General features: G+C 37.4%; 1 protein-coding gene across 2 annotated transcripts in view; it reads left to right on the top strand.

Moving 5' to 3' along the window:
• Arfgef1 (ADP ribosylation factor guanine nucleotide exchange factor 1) overlaps positions 1-18,298 on the top strand; it is a 96,063-nt gene that overhangs the window by 25,875 nt on the left and 51,890 nt on the right. For both annotated transcript variants that reach the window (XR_003378252.1, XM_005361885.2), the window contains exons 7-10: positions 3,268-3,369; positions 8,700-8,875; positions 9,835-9,968; positions 15,069-15,303. Coding sequence is in view for 1 of the 2 variants with exons in the window: in XM_005361885.2 (XP_005361942.1) it covers positions 3,268-3,369; positions 8,700-8,875; positions 9,835-9,968; positions 15,069-15,303 (647 nt within the window). In the remaining variant the exon portion in view is untranslated. The remainder of the gene's footprint in view (positions 1-3,267; positions 3,370-8,699; positions 8,876-9,834; positions 9,969-15,068; positions 15,304-18,298) is intronic.

Raw genomic sequence — 18,298 nt, forward strand, 5'->3', positions numbered from 1 at the left:
TGGTTTTTCGAGACAGGGTTTCTCTGTGGTTTTGGAGCCTGTCCTGGAACTAGCTCTTGTAGACCAGGCTGGTCTCGAACTCACAAAGATCCGCCTGCCTCTGCCTCCCAAGTGCTGGAATTAAAGGCGTGTGCTACCACCGCCCGGCTGAAGAACTCAACTCTTGACTTTGTTTTAAAACTATGTTTTCTGGAACTCAGTAGTGGCATAAACAAATGTGTATGTGTACCTCCTTTGATGGAGGCAAAAAGACAACCAATCTAAAGAAACGTTCCTTGGGTACTACCCATTTTATATATTTTATTTTTGAAATAGGGACTCTGACTAGCTTGAGGACTCCCCAGTTAGGCTAGGCTGGCTGACCAGCGACCCCAAGGATCTACCTGTCTTCACCTCACCAGAACTGGTATTCTAAGTATACACCACCATGCCCAGTTTACATGTATACATGTAATTCTGACTACTCTAACCTCTGTTCTCTATAGAAGTTCCTTTTCCTTAGACATGTTTTTGTTTTGTTTTGTGACCCAGTGTGTTTAACCAGGGCCATCTGTGTGACTCCATTGGAGTCTAGTAGACTCACCAGTGAGGACCCAGCTGGTGTGGCAGTGACTCCCCAGTTTCCAGAATTTATCAGTGATCACTAGTTCAGTCAGGCCTCAGGGAAGGACATCTCTTGCACCCCTCCCCCACCTGAGTGACTGTTAACAGGCCTATTCTCGTGCTGGGTGTATGTAGACCAGTCCAGTTGCTTTGAGTCCATGGTTGGAATGACAGTATCATGCCTAGGAGAAAGATAGCATTCTGAGGCTCTTCTTTCTGTGTTCTACTCTTACTTTGTCCCATCCCCTTGTCTAAAGTTGACCCTTATAGGAGGTGGTAGAAATGTCTTGGTTATGGTGCAGCACTTAACCTCCATTTAGTCTCAGCACCTAGTATAGTCATGAGTTCCTGCAAAGAGGGTTTTCTCTGGTTAAGGCGAGAGTATCTTTTGCCTTTGACACCCAACTGGTGTTTTGTTTTGAGGCAGTTTTACTCTTAACAGCCCTGGCTGGCCAGGAATGTGCTAGATAGACCTTTATAGACCAGACTGGCCTTGAATGCATGGAGATCTTCCTGCTCTGTCTCTGTAGTGATGACTCCTACCTTTTTCATGTGTTCTGAGTATCAAACTCAGGTCCTCTTGCTTTCCTGACAAGCTCTTTACTGATAGTACGGTCTCCCCAGTCTTCCTTTTGCTGTATTTGAAAAGGCTGCCTTAGGCAGAACAGCCATTCTCACAGTAGGTAAGCTACCAACTGGTGAACTCAAGTGCTTTGTCTAAACTGCTTTTGCCAAAATCGCTCCTGCTTTTCACTGTGTGTTTAAAGTTGATTCAAAGGACTGATCTCTGACATAGGCAGGGTTTTATTTGTTCCTTCATTTATTTATACATTCAGCAAACATGTTGAGCATTCTGTGTTTTATACTCAAAGTACTAGAATTTGGGGTTAAGATGATAGATATAGCTGTTGCTTCTAGTGTGTTTGCTGCTTTTAACCACCCAACAGATCAGATGAGCGTAAACAGGTATAACAGGTTTCCTAGAAGAGGCATGCTAGGAAGTTAGGCTGAGGAGAATTAGGAAAATACCTTCATAGAGAAGGCAATGATGCTTTAGTTGAGTTGTAGCCGTTAAAAATGACTAGAAAAAATGGAAAAATTTCCAACAGAAATAACACGGGCTATGAGACAGGAACCCATGCATGTGAGAGGCACCACTAGATGTATGTCTTCAAGGAGGCAGGGTTGTCAGTAGAGTAGTATGATTGTTTTGACCATGAAGGCATTGTTCTAACAGCTGGTATAAATAACCCTTCAGTTTAGGGTGCCTGTTCTAGAGGGCAACTTTATTAGCCATGTGAATAGCTGACTTCTCTAGGCAGTTCTTGTGATTATAGATAATCACACGTTTTTGTCAGTTTATGTGAAAAATTTTGTATATTTACTTACATTGAAATTACAGTTTTCTTTTTCTGTTGTTTGTGAGACAGAGTTTCTCTGTGTAGCCCTGACTGTCTTGGAACTTACTCTGTAGACCAGGCTGGCCTCAAACTCAGAGAGATCTGCCTGCCTCTGCTTCCCACATGCTGGAATTAAAGACATGTGCCACAATTTTCAATTTCAAGTTGTTTTTAGCAAACTGCAGCACAGAATTGAAGGCTTATAAATGGTAGAAAAAAATACTTACCAAGACATTTAATGTTTTTAATCCCACAAAGGAATCTAAAGGCTATTTTTTTCTGGTTTATGATCTAAGTATACTGATTGAACATACTTATTTAACAGATTTCCTATTGTGACAGTTAACTGTTTTGTAGAACATGGCAAATAGTAGATTAAAAACTGTGCAATAGATTAAATAGATTAAAAACAGGGAGGACAGGCTCTGGGAAAACAGCATTGTTAAATCATATAATCCTTTCTAATAGTCTGCATAGAGACCAGTGTGGACATTACTGTAGGCAGCAATATAGTGTTGGCTGCCATTTGTTATAGGGAGATTTTGCCAGGTGCCTGGAGCATCCTAAAGTGCCAATTGAACCACCTTGAGAAATTTTTAGCATTTCAAAAGCCCCAGCTGTAATCCTGTTTTGGTCTGTGGTCATCTGTACAAGCTATCAGATTCCATCAATTTCTTTAACTGTCTGAAACCTGTTTTCATTTTTATTAAATTGTAAAATAAAAATTTTTTTAGCATGAATTCAGTTTTACATTGGAAATATAGATCCTTTTGTGAAGAAACAGTGAGCTAAACATTAGTATTGTCCCAGATGGCCCAATCTCTATCTCATTAGGTATTTTTTGTAGTAAAATGCAATGCTGATACTTATATCAAAATAAGCTTCAGTTACTTTGATGCTAGATATGACAGTAAGACATGTCTTTACCAAGTACATGTTAATATGCACAGGACATTAAAAGCACACGTTACTTTTACATCAAAATACTTTTTGACATTTGGTTCTTTTTAGGAATAATCTGTGCACTCTCATTAGTTGAGTAGTAGTTCAATAGCTTATCCAATAGAACCTTGTTAAAATGGGTTTGAATTTTAAAAAATGCTTAAGTATTGTCTTGATTATGAATTCTGAAAATTTAACAATATTATAGTTTCAATTTTTCATATTCATTTAATTTTTGTCCAAAAATTTTTTTCATTATACATGTTTGGCAAATGTTTCTTAGAAAGTTAAAATAATGTCTTGATTTTTTTCTCTTTCAAAGCATTATCTAAAAATGATATATTGTATGATGGAGACTGTGAGGAAAAGCCACATGATATTGTCCAGAGCATTGTAGAAGAAATGGTGAACATCATTGTTGGAGGTAGTGTACTTCACTTGAATTTAGTTTATTATTTTTAGGGAATTTCATCTGATCATGCATGGAAAACCTTTAATGAAAATTCAAAGAAGTGAAATTCTCAAGTTACTGTTTGTATGTGTATGTCTGCCAAATGCAGTATGCCCTGGCCCCATCCCTACAGGATGCTTTCTAAGATTGCTAGTGCATGCTCTCAGCCCCCAGATAGCATCATACCCAGTACCTCCCCTTTTCCTGTGCATGACTGCACAGGTGTGATGATGCCCTTCCCATGCCTGTGGTCAGAACATCAGTGTTTTTCTTTTTTGTTTTGTTTTCTTTTGTACTGAGACAGTGTTTTGGTATTAAAGCCCAGGCTAACTTTAAATTTGTGATCCTTCTGCTTCAGCCTTTCAAATGTTGGGAGAATAGCTGTGCACCCAGCTTCCAAATGTTGAGATCATACATATTTGCTGCCACATTTGAATGAAAATCACGGTTTCTTAAAATATATGGATGCTAGGCTTGAATTGATATAGGGTCAGTGCTTCACCAAAATATTACACTATAAAATGCTCTATATGGTCAAGTTTGTTATGCGCTTCATGAACTCATGTTTCTTATAAAAAGTATTATTATAGTGAAGGTCAGATTTTTTGGTAAATCCATTGAAATTCCAATTCATGATGATATGCACAGGGTAAGCAGAAGACCTAGGGAATATATTAGATGCACAGGCTGGATTTGAACATTGCTATTTAGCTGTAGTGACTTACCAGCACTCTCAGTAGTATTTCACTCCTTACCAAAGCTCCAGGAGCAGCCTTCATGTGATTGCCTTCTATCTTTTCTATTCATCATTTTGTCTAGCACAGTCCTATGTTGTGGGCACAGTTGTATGTCTCTGTAAGGGGTAGCATACATTAAGTCAAGATACACCACACTCAGAAGGACAGGGATTGTGGAATGTCTGTGGATAAGAAAGAAAAGGTTACATTCCATTATCAATGAACAGTTACAATTCAGCGAAAAATGAATGATTTCTGCTTAAAATGAGCTAGCAGGACTTCATATAGTAGGTAAAACATACAGGGGATGACATGCATCATGTAGATATGGAAGAACGGCAGTTATACTGGAAGAGAGGACTGGTTTCACGTGGTGATTTGGTACAATACATGTGGTGCCATAAAATAGGAGAAAAATCACAGAAGCCGTTTAACAGGGTTATAAGCTACAGGGTTAGGATTTTAGATTTTACTCTAAGGATAAAATGAATCAGCATTGGTGATTTTAGAACAAAGAATTTTGATAAGAAGAGCTATACTTTAAGAAACCAGGGCTGAAGAAAGGAAGACATTACCTGACTTGTATCACAGGAGTCCAGGGGTCTGGTCTAACTGTAGTGATAGTGGAAATGAGAGAAAGCAGGAGTGGTAAATAAGGTAACAGACTTTTAACCAGTTAGGTAGATAGAGAAGAGAAAGCATGTATGTCGCAGGTTCTAGGGCTACTTCACAGTGTACTGCTTCACTGAGAAGACTCAAAAGACTCAACAGAGAGTTAGTTGTCTTCATTGATAAGTTTTATTATAGCCTAAAGTTTTAGAGTAGTACCATTAAAGGAAAAGATAGATGAGATATATGAAGTAAAGTCTAGAGGGAACCAGGTATCCTCATCTATTCATGATGCCATTCAGGATATTCTTAATTCCTCCAGTTTCAAATTGTGGGATATTAGCAAAATGTTTAATATGTATTTGAGATTTCAGGACCAGAATTTTAAGTGCTGTTACATCGTACCTTTTGCCTAACATGCACTAAAATTCCAGGCTTCCAAAAAAAAAATTGGTTTGCCATAGTGTAAACTGTTTGTGCAAATTGTTTGGACCCACTTTGATCATCTCTGGATGGAAACACTCCCAATGTAATATATCAAAAATTAGCCAAAGGGCAATACTTAAAGTATGCTTTTCTAAGACGAGCAATAGACCTACTACTCTTTTCTTCATCAGTAGCCCCCAGTTTTAAAACTCAATACATTAGATGTTTAGTGATATACTCTTAGCAGAATTAAGTGATAGTATAGAATTACTTGTGGAAAAACACTAACACTTTTATCTGGCATACGGATTTTGACCTTCTGGTCATCTATCTGCATAGTCAAGTGTATCTGCATGGTTAAGACACACAGTTGAAATGAGCACGTTGTCCTCCTGGTGCACCATGTTAGTAAACTTTATGTCACTGGTGGGTGTTTGTGGAAAACAACTTAAAGGGAGAACGTGTTTCTTTTGGTCACACTTTGAGAGATTTGATTGAGTCCCTCAGTTCTGCTGATCCTGGGCTGTAGTGAGGTACAAATTTGTGCTGGAAGCATGTTGTAGAGCAAAGAAGCTTATGTCCTGGCAGATAGGAGTGAGAGACGACGCATCTCCCAGTGACTGCTTCCTCCAGCCAGTTCCCGCTGGTTGACTAATGCACCTCCAGAAACAGTACCAAAAGCTCAGGACCAAGCCTCAGCACATGAGCCGGTGAGGGACATTTCATATTCACATATACACTCTGTTCCTTGCCCCCAAAGGTCCATGGATATCTCATGATGTAAAACATGTTTAGTCTAATTCCATGAGTCTTCGAAGTGGTAACAGTTATAGCATTGTTTAAAGGTCTTCACCAAAGCGAATTCATAACCATGAGTCCCTTAAAATTAAAACAACAAGCTATATAACTTTCCTTTCCAAAGGGAGGACTGGGAGCAAAGAAAAGCTGCAGCCCATCAGGACAAACATCAAGTCCTGGCTAGCCGTTGCCCTCTGGCTTTGTCCATACTCATTTTCTGGCCAGACTACAAATTTTCAAACCCTTATGTTGGATTTTTTGTTTTTAGTTTCTTTGGATTTTTTTTTCCTCTCAGTTCTAACTACAATCTGACTACAGGCAGCTAATAATCAATCACTATGCTTGCTTGACTGCTGAACTGCCTTGAAGTTTGTTTCACCAGGTTAGTCTGTCCCTCTAAATTCTACATCTTACAGAGTTGTAGGACAAAAACAAAATGTAGGCAAGTTTGTTTGTTTGCTTTTTTTTTTGTTTTTGCTTTTGTTTTTGTTTTGGATTTTTTCCCACCACATTGTAGCATGACTGACTTCTAGGCCAATTCCTGATATTTTCTTGATACCACACAAGTTCCTTTTTCACTGGCTACTCATTTATCAGCATTCTGGTTTTCTGACCTCCCACCAGAATTAGCCATTAGTGTCTACTTAGAACACTCTAGGCCAGTAGTTTTCAAACTGTTGGTCATGACCCCATTTTGGGGGACATGACCTTTTCACAGGGGCCACCTAAAACCATCGGAAAAGACATTTAGATTGCAATTCTTAACAGTAGCAAAATTACAGTCATGAAGTAGCAACGAAGTCATTTTATGGTTGGGTGTCACCATGACATGAGGAATGGTATTAAAGGGCTGTAGCGTTAGGAAGGTTGAGAGGCACTGCTCTAGACCTTAGATGTAAAACAGTTTGAGAAAGCAGAACACTGCTAAGTAATCACACCTGCAGCTTTGATGGCAAAACAGCAACTGTCATTTCTTACTACTCATTTTTTTTGTCTTAGACTTTTTGTCCCAATAATAGATATCTGGAAGAACTAATATAAGAGTTAGTTCAGGGTTGTCAGGCTCCATGGTGAGACAGAACATCATAATGGGGAAATATGTGGTGGATCAGAGCAGCTCATCTCATAAGGGACAGAAAGCAAAAGGGTGGGCATGACAAGACAGCCTTTAAGGACATGCTACTAGTGACCTCCCTACAAATTAAAGTGGCTTCCAAAGGTGCATCAGCAACTGGAGGCTAGGCCCTGAACACAAAATCCTGGTAGATCTGAGTCACAGCAGGTAACAGTCTATTTTAAATGGTAGTTAAAATCCTAAGGTTATCCAATAGGAAAATGTAGAGACTAAAACAAAACCACTGTGGTATTAGGAATATTAATTAAAAGTATAAAACATTTTAAACTTTATAGAAAAAAAGAAAAGCGTTCTATGCCCATATATTCTTTTAAAATAGTATATTATAGGCGCATGCCTTTAATCTCAGCACTCGGGAGGCAGAGGCAGGTGGATCTCTATGAGTTCGAGGCCAGCCTGGTCTACAAGAGCTAGTTTCAGGACTGGCTCCAACGCTGCAGAGAAACCCTGTCTCGAACCCCCTCCCCCCCCCAAAAAAAGAATTAGGTCCTGGAGCATTCTAAGCCAGTGTTCTAGTATTGAGGAACATCTCCAGCCCCACTTGTTTTTATATATAAAGTATTATTGAAACACAGCCATGTTGCTTTTGCAGTGCCTTCCATAGTTAGATTAGAGACTGACTTATTAACCCTAAGATATGTACTGTCTAATGTTTTACCAGAAAACATTGCCAGTACCTAATATAGGTATAGGCTAGGAAGTAAAAGTTCTTTCATTGTTCTGCAACATTTCACATAGAAAAATCTCAAATCTAGAGGAAATGTCAATGAATAGGATTATAAGCACCTTTGTCTGATTTATGAATGAATACTTTTGCTACCTTTGCTTTATGTCTTTATACACACGTCATGCATGTATAGGTCTTTGTTGGACCATTAGAAAATTGGCTGTGTACATTATGACATTTTACCCCTATATAATGCCCAGATATATTTTTAAAGTTAGGACATTATTATATGTCACCTCAATTTTATTTCCACACACAGGAAAACTGCCACCTTTTAAAAGAGTATCTAATACAGTTAAGAGTTTTCCTACTTGTCCCAAAATGTGCTTCTGATGTTCTTTTCTTCTTTCTTTTTAAGCCCAAGACCTAATCTTAGCATTCTTCATATTCTTTCTATCTATCTATCTATCTATCTATCTATCTATCTATCTATCTATCTATCTATCTATCTATCTACATATGTATGTGTTTGATCTCTTTAGTTATAGTCCTCTGATCTTTATCAAAAATAATTAGTATTCGTTTGAGAAGAAATGAATAATAGCTGAAGTTCAATAAAATTTCTCACTGTGTAGTGTTCATCAGAGCCCAGTTTAGGGAGCTAGTGTAAATTTAAAAGTAGGCCTCTGTCTGTGTACATCTAGAATAGCCTTTTGTCAGATAAGTGTGCTTATTCACAGTACAACTTACAGACCATGTTGGGAAGCATGCCAAGTGCATGTTGCACCATAGTAAATACACTACCTTTTAACAGTGCCCATATGTATTTCACTCTGCTTTCTGGCCACTGTTTCATTTTAGATACTCTATGTTTTTTAAGTGCACTCTGGTTTAGTCAAAGATGCTTGAGTGTCTTTTCTTACCATTGTAGATATGGGAGAAGGGACTGCTATAAGTGCACGTCCAGATGGCAACATTGGAACTGTAGAGGATGGTAGTGACAGTGAAAACATTCAAGCAAATGGAATCCCGGGAACACCGATTTCTGTTGCATATACACCATCGTTACCTGATGACAGATTGTCTGTCTCTTCCAATGATACTCAGGTACATATGGGGTGAAGTGGAGAGAAAGAAATGGGTGGACTGCCAGTATCTTGAGCAAATCTTCCCAGTTGATGCTTTTGGCTGATTTCCATTTGTGGAAATAAAAGGCTGGGTTTTGAGTGGATTTCTTTCTTTCTCATTGCTATAACTTAGAGCAGTTTGTTCTCTTAAGATGTATTAATAGCTACATTCCAACTGTAAGTTGTGTTTCATCTGTGTTCACAATCCCTCACCTACATTGAAGTTTACATTTAAGAGGAACATTCTTTCCATACATTCATGGGGAAAAAATGTACAGTATCATAGGACAAGGGAAAACTTAGGAATGTGAAACATTTTATCTGAGTCTCTGTGCAGTCAGTATGACAGGAGTGGCAGGCCTTGCTCATGCCTTTCTGCTTTCCGTGATTCTGGTCCTTCTGTGTGAAGAGGGATTCTAGAGGGTTTCATGATTGGATTGATTTTCACCAGTAAATGACTTTAAAGATTACTCCACTGTCTTATTCTGTCAGTATCAATTAAAAAATATGAACTGGTTACATTTTAGAAGTATGCCTGATGTCAAAGAAGGGATTTGAGGATTTTTTTTTCTTTGTTTTTTGATACAGGAGTTCTCTGTGTATCCCTGGCTGTCCTGGAACTCGCTCTATAGACCAGGCTGGCCTTAAATTCACAGAGATCCACCTGTCTCTGTCTCCCAAGTGCTGGGAATTAAAGGCATGCACCACCACCACCAGGCCAAAACCGGACTATTTTAAAGACTATATTTTGAAGGTATTAATTTAGTGTTGGCTATGAGACTAGCATATCAAAGATCAGTGTGACAGATTCCACTTCAGGTTGTTTTTGTACCAGTTGGGGAGAATCCCACATCAGAGTCAATTGAATAATACACTAGAAAGCTAAAATGATTTACACTGGGATATGTCTTCATTTTCATGGTATATTAACTTGTTTAGGAATCTGGAAATTCTTCAGGACCTTCACCTGGTGCTAAGTTTTCCCACATTTTACAAAAGGATGCCTTTCTAGTATTCAGGTCATTGTGCAAGCTGTCAATGAAACCACTGTCAGACGGACCACCAGATCCAAAGTAAGTCACTTCGCTTAAGCTTTTAAGCTTAAAACTTACTGTTAATATAGTGTTTGGGTTCTCATTTGTTCTTCTGTCCTGTAGAATCTTGAAAATTTGCTGAAGGGAATATTTTATTTTAAAAAACACATACCAAAAATAGTAAGTTCAATAACTATTGGAATATATACCTTTCACCACCCCCAAAGGATGGGCAGCAATAGAATAGTGAATACCTGGTACACAATAGGTATCAGTATATGTTAGCCAGTGAATAAATCGTTGTTTGATATTTTCACATTTTTTCACATTTTGAGTAACTTTGGAACTATTAATGCCTAATGAATTACCTTACAATGATTTCTGTTGACACTGTACTAAGTACTCTGATAAAAGCTAATTATCTAATTCCCATTAAATATAGTTTGTATTTTGGGTGTTTGTTTGTTTGTTTTTGATTTAAGCTAGAACCATCTAGGAAGAGGAAGTCTCAGTTGAGGAATAGCCTCCATTAGTCTGGCTTATGAGCAAGACTCTGGGACATTTTCTTGATTGATAGTAGATGTGGGAAGGCCCAGACTTCTCTGGGTGGTCCCAACTCTAGGTCCTGGGTTATAAGAAAGCAGGCTGAGCAAGCCCTGAGAAGGAGACTAGTAAGCAGCATTCTCTCCATGGCCTCTGCATCAGTTCCTGCCTCTAGGTTTCTGCCTTGAGTTCATGCTCTGGGTTCCCTTGAGGATGGACTATGTCAAAGACAAATGAACTCTTTCCTCTCCAAGTTGTTTTTGATCAATTGAAAAGAAACTTTTTTTATTGTTGTTGATTTCAATAATGGCTCATAGGAAAGTGTCATATTTTGTAGATCATAATGTTCATATGTATTTATATGATTCCAGTGAAACTTATTTCTTCTTGGAGTTAATAGAATGGCCTGTTTTTTGTTTTTTACTATTGTAGCAAGATATAGTGCACTTGACAGTTTTAGGAGAATTTCAGAAAAAGGATATTTGGAGGAGTGACTTAGAGAAAAAGATGCTGAAATAGGGGGAATGTAAGCATTCCTCCTTCAGTTCAACAAAAAAAATCTTTGGAGTATTTGAGTTTCTAATTCAGCTAAAGTCTGGAGAGTTACTAGAGAAGGTCGAGAGCTAGGGAGATTGTAAAGTAGTACTAGGGAATAGTAAAGTTCTTGCTACCCAAGTGTGAAGACCCATGTTCGGCACCTAGAATCCATGTAAATCCTCAGAAGTCTGCAGGCCAGCTAGCCTGGTACACACAGCTGCAGATAGTGAAGAGACCGTGTCACAAATAAGGTGCAGGATGAGGAACAGCACCCAAGCCTGTCCTTGCCACAGTTTGTCTACACTCATCTGTGAATGTGCATGCGACACAGACACCCATGATATATATAAACACACTCATACAATAGGAAAAAAGCTTTTTTTTAAAGATTTATTTATTTATTTATTCATTTATTTTTACAACATTCTGCCTCCATGTATGCCTGCTTAACAGAAGAGGGCACCAGATCTCATCACAGATGGTTGTGAGCCACCATGTGGTTGCTGAGAATTGAACTCAGGACCTCTGGAAGAGCAGCCTGTGTTCTTAACCACTGAGCCATCTCTCTAGCCCCTGGAAAAAAAGCTTTTAAAGCTTCGTAACGTTCTGCAAAACACATTATATTTTCTATAGTTTTATTTTGTCACATTGTTCTGCTTTAGGGAAAAGCTTATTTTATGTTCAGAAAGAAAAATTTAAAATATTTTTAGGTTCAAATCTCAAAAATCAGAAAAATAAGTTATTGCTTCTTCAGTTTTTGAAATAGGAACTTTGCAAAAGTAGAATTAAACTTAGTAATTGTATACTAAATAAGATTTTTTTTTTATTTTATTTATTTTTTTTTATTTTCGAGACAGGGTTTCTCCGTAGCTTTTTTGGTTCCTGTCCTGTTTTTAAAACACCTTTCCTTATTATGGAAAATCAACATTCTCATTAAAAATTTGACAACTTTGGCATTTCCTTACAAATTGATGAGGATCTTTAAGAAGAAAACTTGGTTTCACCCACTGAAACAGTCTACTAATGGGAGTTCACAACTCCAGCTGGACTGGGAAGGAACTGTAGGACCAAACTAGTTCCTCTGAATGTGATTGACAGTTGCATGGCTGGGGCAGACTGCAGGGCCACTAGCAATGGCACCAGGATTTATCCCTACTGCTTATACTGGCTTTATGAGAAACCATTCTCTTTGGATGTATACCTTGTTCAACCTAGATATAGTAGGAAGGGCCTTGGACCTTCCCCAAAGCAATGTGCCTTATCCTCTCTGAGGAGTGGGTGGGGAGTAGGTGGGAGGGTATGTAGAGGGAATGGGAGGGAAGAGGGAGTGGGAACTTGGATTGGTATGTATAATTTTTTTTTTTTAAAAAAAAAGATAGCTTGTTTTCTTTTTTAAAAAATAAATCAATAAGAAGAAAACTTTTAACAATTTTGAGTAAGTTAACATCTCAGAGAAAATCCAGGTTGGATTCCCTTTACCCACATCAGGCAGCTCATAGCCAACTGTACTCCGTTTGAGGGGATCTGATACCCTCTTCTGATTTCTGAGGACACTTGCATGCATGTGATGCACATAAAACTACTTAGGCAAACACACACACAATAAATCTTCAAAAAAAATTTTTTTGAAGGATTAAGTCCAGGGAGAAAGCTCAGTTGATAACATGCTTGCCTTGCTAGCTTGAGGACCTGAGTTTGATCCTGTTTTGTAAAAAAGCGAGAATGTTGGGGTGTCTTTAACTCCAGTACTCAGGAGGCAGAGGCAGGTGGAGCTCTGTGAATTCGAATCCAGAGCAAGTTCCAGGAAAGCTGGGGTTACGCAGAAAAACCCTGTCTGAAAAAGCAAAAAGCATGTACTTATAAGCCCAGTGGTGGAGTTACAGGACCAGACACATCCTTAGGGCTCACTGGCCAACCAGCTTAGCCTGTTTGGCAAGTTCCAGGCCAGTGAGAGACAGTGTCTCACAATTTTAAGAGAGGTGTGGATAGTGCCAGAGAAATGCTTTCTAAGTGATCCTTTAGGCCCTACATGGACACATACTCACTAAAGGGGTTGGGTTTACTGCTGAGGATCAATTTTGCTGTGGTTTGATAAAATGCTAGAACTTCTGTAGTTACATAGTTTTGTCTTTGCTTCTGTGTTCTTTCTTGTTCTGCTTACTCTGCTAAGCAGTGACCTGTGCTATCCAGCTTCAGTCATTATTTGAAACTAACTCTTGAAAAATGGCCGGCATGAAGTTTCCAGTTTGGTATAATTTAGCCCGGCATGGTGGTATACTCTTGTCATTCCGTCTCGTGGAGGATGAGGCAGGAGGATTGCCATGTGTTCAAAGCCAGCCTGGACTATACAGTGAAAAACATGTCTCAGAGAATGTTTATCATTTATCAATATGACAGTAATTTGATCCTTACTTTTGTTAGTGTCTTGTACAGAACAGGTACATAAATGTCTAAAAGGCGTTTTGTTTGATGCTAAGAATAGAAAGTTAAAGCATATTTATAACAAAAATCATTAGATCTAATTTATAACAAAAATCCTGTAGATCTAATTATTATAGTTATTGAGCAAAAGGACAATGTGAGGTAACTTAAAAGTGATTGTATGTAGGCCTCAGAACACCCACCATGAGGGCTTTTCAGTAGCTCTTTCCAGTCTCGCCTTTCATTGTTTGTAGTTAAGAACAAGCATTTGGGGTACTAATACTTTTGTATTAATAATAGTTACGAGAATAGAGTAATAGTTATCTTGGAAACAAAAGGCTCTGATACTATTGACTCAAGCATTATTTCAAATAGGAGGTATTTTTTGTGATGAACTATTGATATAAAATTAAGTATTGCTTGTTTAGATCTGCAAATTGCTGACACAACTATAAGCATTTTAAGGGAGAAATCAAGAGCAAAGGTTTCACACACTATGTGAATGTGACTGAATATAGTATTTGGAATAAGTTTGGAAAAATAGTTCCTATAACATTTAATGCTCTGCCTTTGAAATACTGCCTCCAGTGAATTTCTATGGTCTTTTGGAACTAAGGGATAGTTTTCAGTGGGAGAAAAAAGTGCGTATGTTAAAATAATTAAAATTTTAGATAGTAAGCAGAAGCATGACACAGAACCTTAATTAGAAAAAAATTGAGAAAAATTTCAGCCAAAAATTTTTCAGATTTTCATTACAGAAGTGTTTAGAATAAGTGTGTACATATTGAGGTAATTTTAAAATTTCTAAAGGTCTCTATTTCAGAAAAGTAACAAGAATTTCAGATATTTATTGGGAAAGTATAGTTGAAATGCTGTATTTCTAGTGCAACAAAAACATTTTACTGATGATTAGGGATTCTGACTAACATAACTAGAAAAAGATTACATTAGACCACTTTATACTAAGCAGAGCAGATATCTTTACTGCATTCCTGGTCATCTATAAGAAGTAGAGTTGTGTGACTTTAGTACCATGCTTTAGAAAAATAGTGAAATAGGGCGTACACCTGCAAGTTATTTTTATCTCTTTTAGGGGAATAGTAGGCTTATGTTTAAAATATTTATAACTTTTACCCATGGATATGTGCATATATGCCCCCCTATTAACAATAAAGGAGAAACACAGGCCATGGATCTTTTTGTCGTTGTTTTTTCAGTTTTGGAGACAGGGTTTCGCTGTGTAGCCCTGGCTGTCCTGGAACTAACTCTGTAGACCAGGCTGGCCTCAAACTCACATAAATCCGCCAGCCTCTCCCTCCCCAATGCTGGGATTAAAGGCATGCACCACCACCAACAACCACCCACCTCCACCTCCTATTCCCTTCTCACCCCTAAAAGGTCAGAGAGGGGCATATGGGAAGGTTTGAAATGAGGAAAGAGAAATGAGAAATAATGTGATTATAATCTGAGAAAATAAATTTAAAAACAAAGCATATGAAATTATGTGTCACCAGAGAAGCACTTGGTGTTAATGGCCAAGTTTATGAATTTGTGGAATGTAGAATGTCTTTAGGTTAGGATGTTATTACCAAAATGATGACCTTGTCCCTATACTGTGCTTTGTGTTTCACCTCTTAGGTCTCATGAGTTACGGTCCAAGATTCTTTCATTGCAGTTACTTCTGTCCATTCTGCAGAATGCAGGACCTGTTTTCAGAACAAATGAGATGTTTATTAATGCTATTAAGCAGTATCTGTGTGTTGCACTCTCAAAAAATGGAGTCTCATCTGTTCCAGAGGTTTTTGAGCTTTCTCTTTCCATATTTCTTACTTTATTGTCAAACTTCAAGACACATCTGAAGATGCAAATTGAGGTATGTTCTAAATTTAGACATTAAAATTTAAAGTTACTGCTGCCTATTTTGTTCCATGTTACATTAGCAGCACATGAACACTTCCCATACCGTGAAATAATGTGTGTGTGTGTGTGTGTGTGTGTGTGTGTGTGTGTGTGTGTGTGTGTGATCATATGTTTTATTTTGTTTAGTTGTTCATTTAGCTGACTTGTGTCTCTGAAGTACTAGATGTTGGCTAAGCAGTAAGAGTACAAAATGAAGGAACAGCCTTTGTGTTTAGGAAATTTGTACTAGTTGAAAAAAATAGGTTTATACTTTATATGCTGTGAAATAATTTGGTGTGCTCTTTCGCTGTCTCTCTGCATGTAGTGTGTGTATGCGTTTGTGTTTGGAATGTATGCACGTGTTGGGTGTTCATACCCATGCAGAGGCTATAATAGAATGTCTTCATCTGTGACATTCAGCTTATTTCCTTGAGACACCCTGTCTCTATGAATCAGAACCTTCCATTTTTAGCTAAGCTGGCTGTTCAGCCTCCTTCTAGGATCCATTTGTCTCCACCCTGGAATGCTGGAGTTATAGGCATGCACAATCAAGCCCAACTTTTTATGTGATGTTGGAATTTGACCTTAGATCCATAAGCAAGCAGGTACTCTTCACCGCTGAGCCATCTCTCCAGCCCCGCATCATGTTATTCTTAAGGTCTTCTCCCAAGATGTTGAAAAAAACAACACTTTTGGTTCTCATTTTAGTCTTAACAAAGCTAAATTAGTGGATATTCCAACTATGTCTTCATTTATTATGCTGTTGGATCAGTTCCTAAGTTAGATTTTTTTCTTCATCTTGGGATAATTCATTGTTCAAAAGAAATGTTTTATGCTTTTGTTATTTGGTAGATGCTTTTCCCAACTTCTCAAATTACTGTTTTGATCCAGGCATTATATATTTTAGAAATATTCATTTTAGTGTTGGTATGTTTTTGCCTTCATATTATGTTTTATGTGATAAATAGTCTTAAAAATTTGTGGTTGTAAGCATGTGCCCATGGAGACAGATGTTGGTGTTGGCTGTCTTCTTCTGCTGCACTGATTCTGGAGCTTACTTGTTTAGCTAGATGATCTGGCCAGTAAACCTCAGGAGCCCCACCTGCACATCTGTCACCAAGCCTGACTTGATGTGGGACTAAGGATCTGAATGTGGGCTTTACCAACTCAGCCGTCTTCCCAGCTGCTGTGTGTTTTTTATTTTTTGTTAATTTCATACTAATAGAAAATGATTAATTAGCTCATAACGATTCCTTTCCTCTACCCTTGACATGGTTAAAATAATTGCATTATCTTTATAAATTAATCTTCTGTATTTTCCTTTTTGTTTGTTTTGTTTTTCAAGACAGCTTTTCTCTTTATAACAGCTCTAGCTGTCCTGGAATTCTCTTTGAATTTAGGTTGGCCTTGAATTCCCATAGATTCGCCTGCCTCTGTCTCCTGATTGCTGGAATTAAAGGCATGTGCCACCACTGCCCAGTCTCTATATTTTCTATCAAAATTCATTTAAATATTGTTATGGGACTTTAAATTTTAAGTCTAAGGTGCAAAAATTTGCACCAGTTGCCTAATACTTGTTTGTCATATATCTATGAAATAGTAGATTAGCTGTTTATTTACATAGTTTGCCCATTATCTTCAAGAACTACAAATAGAATAGAGTTCCAAGCAAAATATTGGGATTTTTAATGTAATAGCAACAAAAACCTTCCATTTGAGGATGACATTTCTCTTAAGATTAGATAATTTGGGGGAATTTGAAATACTGAGAGTCCATAGGGGCTCTGTATATTAGCTACATGACGTTTAAATTCCTACAGAACTGAGATTATAAAATTAAGTTTAGGTTACTATTTTTCTATAAAAACTAATTTAAAAGGAAATATACATTAGGAATTAACTTACCTCATAATGGTAGGTTTGGGTTATAAAATTTTACTGTATTATAATTTGTATTTTCATTTTTACTTTTTATTTTTGTTGTTGTGAGACAATCTCACTGTGTAGCTTTAACCAGCCTGTATACCACGCTAACTTCAAACTCACAGAGATCTATCTGCCTGCTTCACCACTTGAGTGCCGTGGTTAAAGGTGTGCACCACAATGACCAGCTTGTTCTAATTTTTTCAAAGTTTTTTTTTTAATTTCCTATTATATCTTAAAAGGAGATAAATGATATAAGTATGGGTTTATTTGTAATTGAAATTTGTCTTGGGCTACCAGCCAGCTCCCAAACAAAGACACAAAGACTTCTTGTTAATTATGAATGTTGAGCCTTAGTTTAGGCTTATCCCACTAGCTCTTTTTTTTTCTCCCCCCCCACTAGCTCTTTTAACTTAATTTAACCTGTTTCTACTCATCTGTGGTTTGCCTTGGGGCTTTTTTACCTTTCTTTCTTACCTCTATAAATCTGCATTTCTTATTTTATAAATCAGAATATTTTAAACTTCTTTGATTTGCATATCTTGTGGAAAGATATGATACAGTGTTTCAGAACTGTGGCCATGGCTATAGATATTTATTGAATATTTGTATATAAGTCATGTATTGTGTATATACTCTTACTGAGAAAGCACTGGTCTATCTTTGTAATGCTTACTGTCTACAGAAAATACATGATTAAGAAATACTTGTTTTGAGTTTTCATTATGGGGCTGACTGGCTAACCCATGGGAGACAAAAAGATTATCACTTTTAAAATATAGTCATTTCTGGATTCATAAAACATATTGGCCTTTTCTAAATCAGTCACTTTCCTCAAATTATTTTAATTTTAATATTCTTAGCTTTCACATTGACATTTCTTCATTAGATCAACTGTGCTTGATAATATTCATTATAAAGAATTCTGAGAAGTGGTGCTATGAGTAAAGATTTTCACTTTTATGAGTAATTAGAAAAATATAACAGCATATAAAAACTAGATCTTTTTTAGAGTTCAGTTACATTGAAATCTAGGTGCACTTAGG

This window comes from Microtus ochrogaster, linkage group LG5 (genome assembly GCF_000317375.1).
Source record: "Microtus ochrogaster isolate Prairie Vole_2 linkage group LG5, MicOch1.0, whole genome shotgun sequence".
NCBI lineage: Eukaryota > Metazoa > Chordata > Mammalia > Rodentia > Cricetidae > Microtus > Microtus ochrogaster.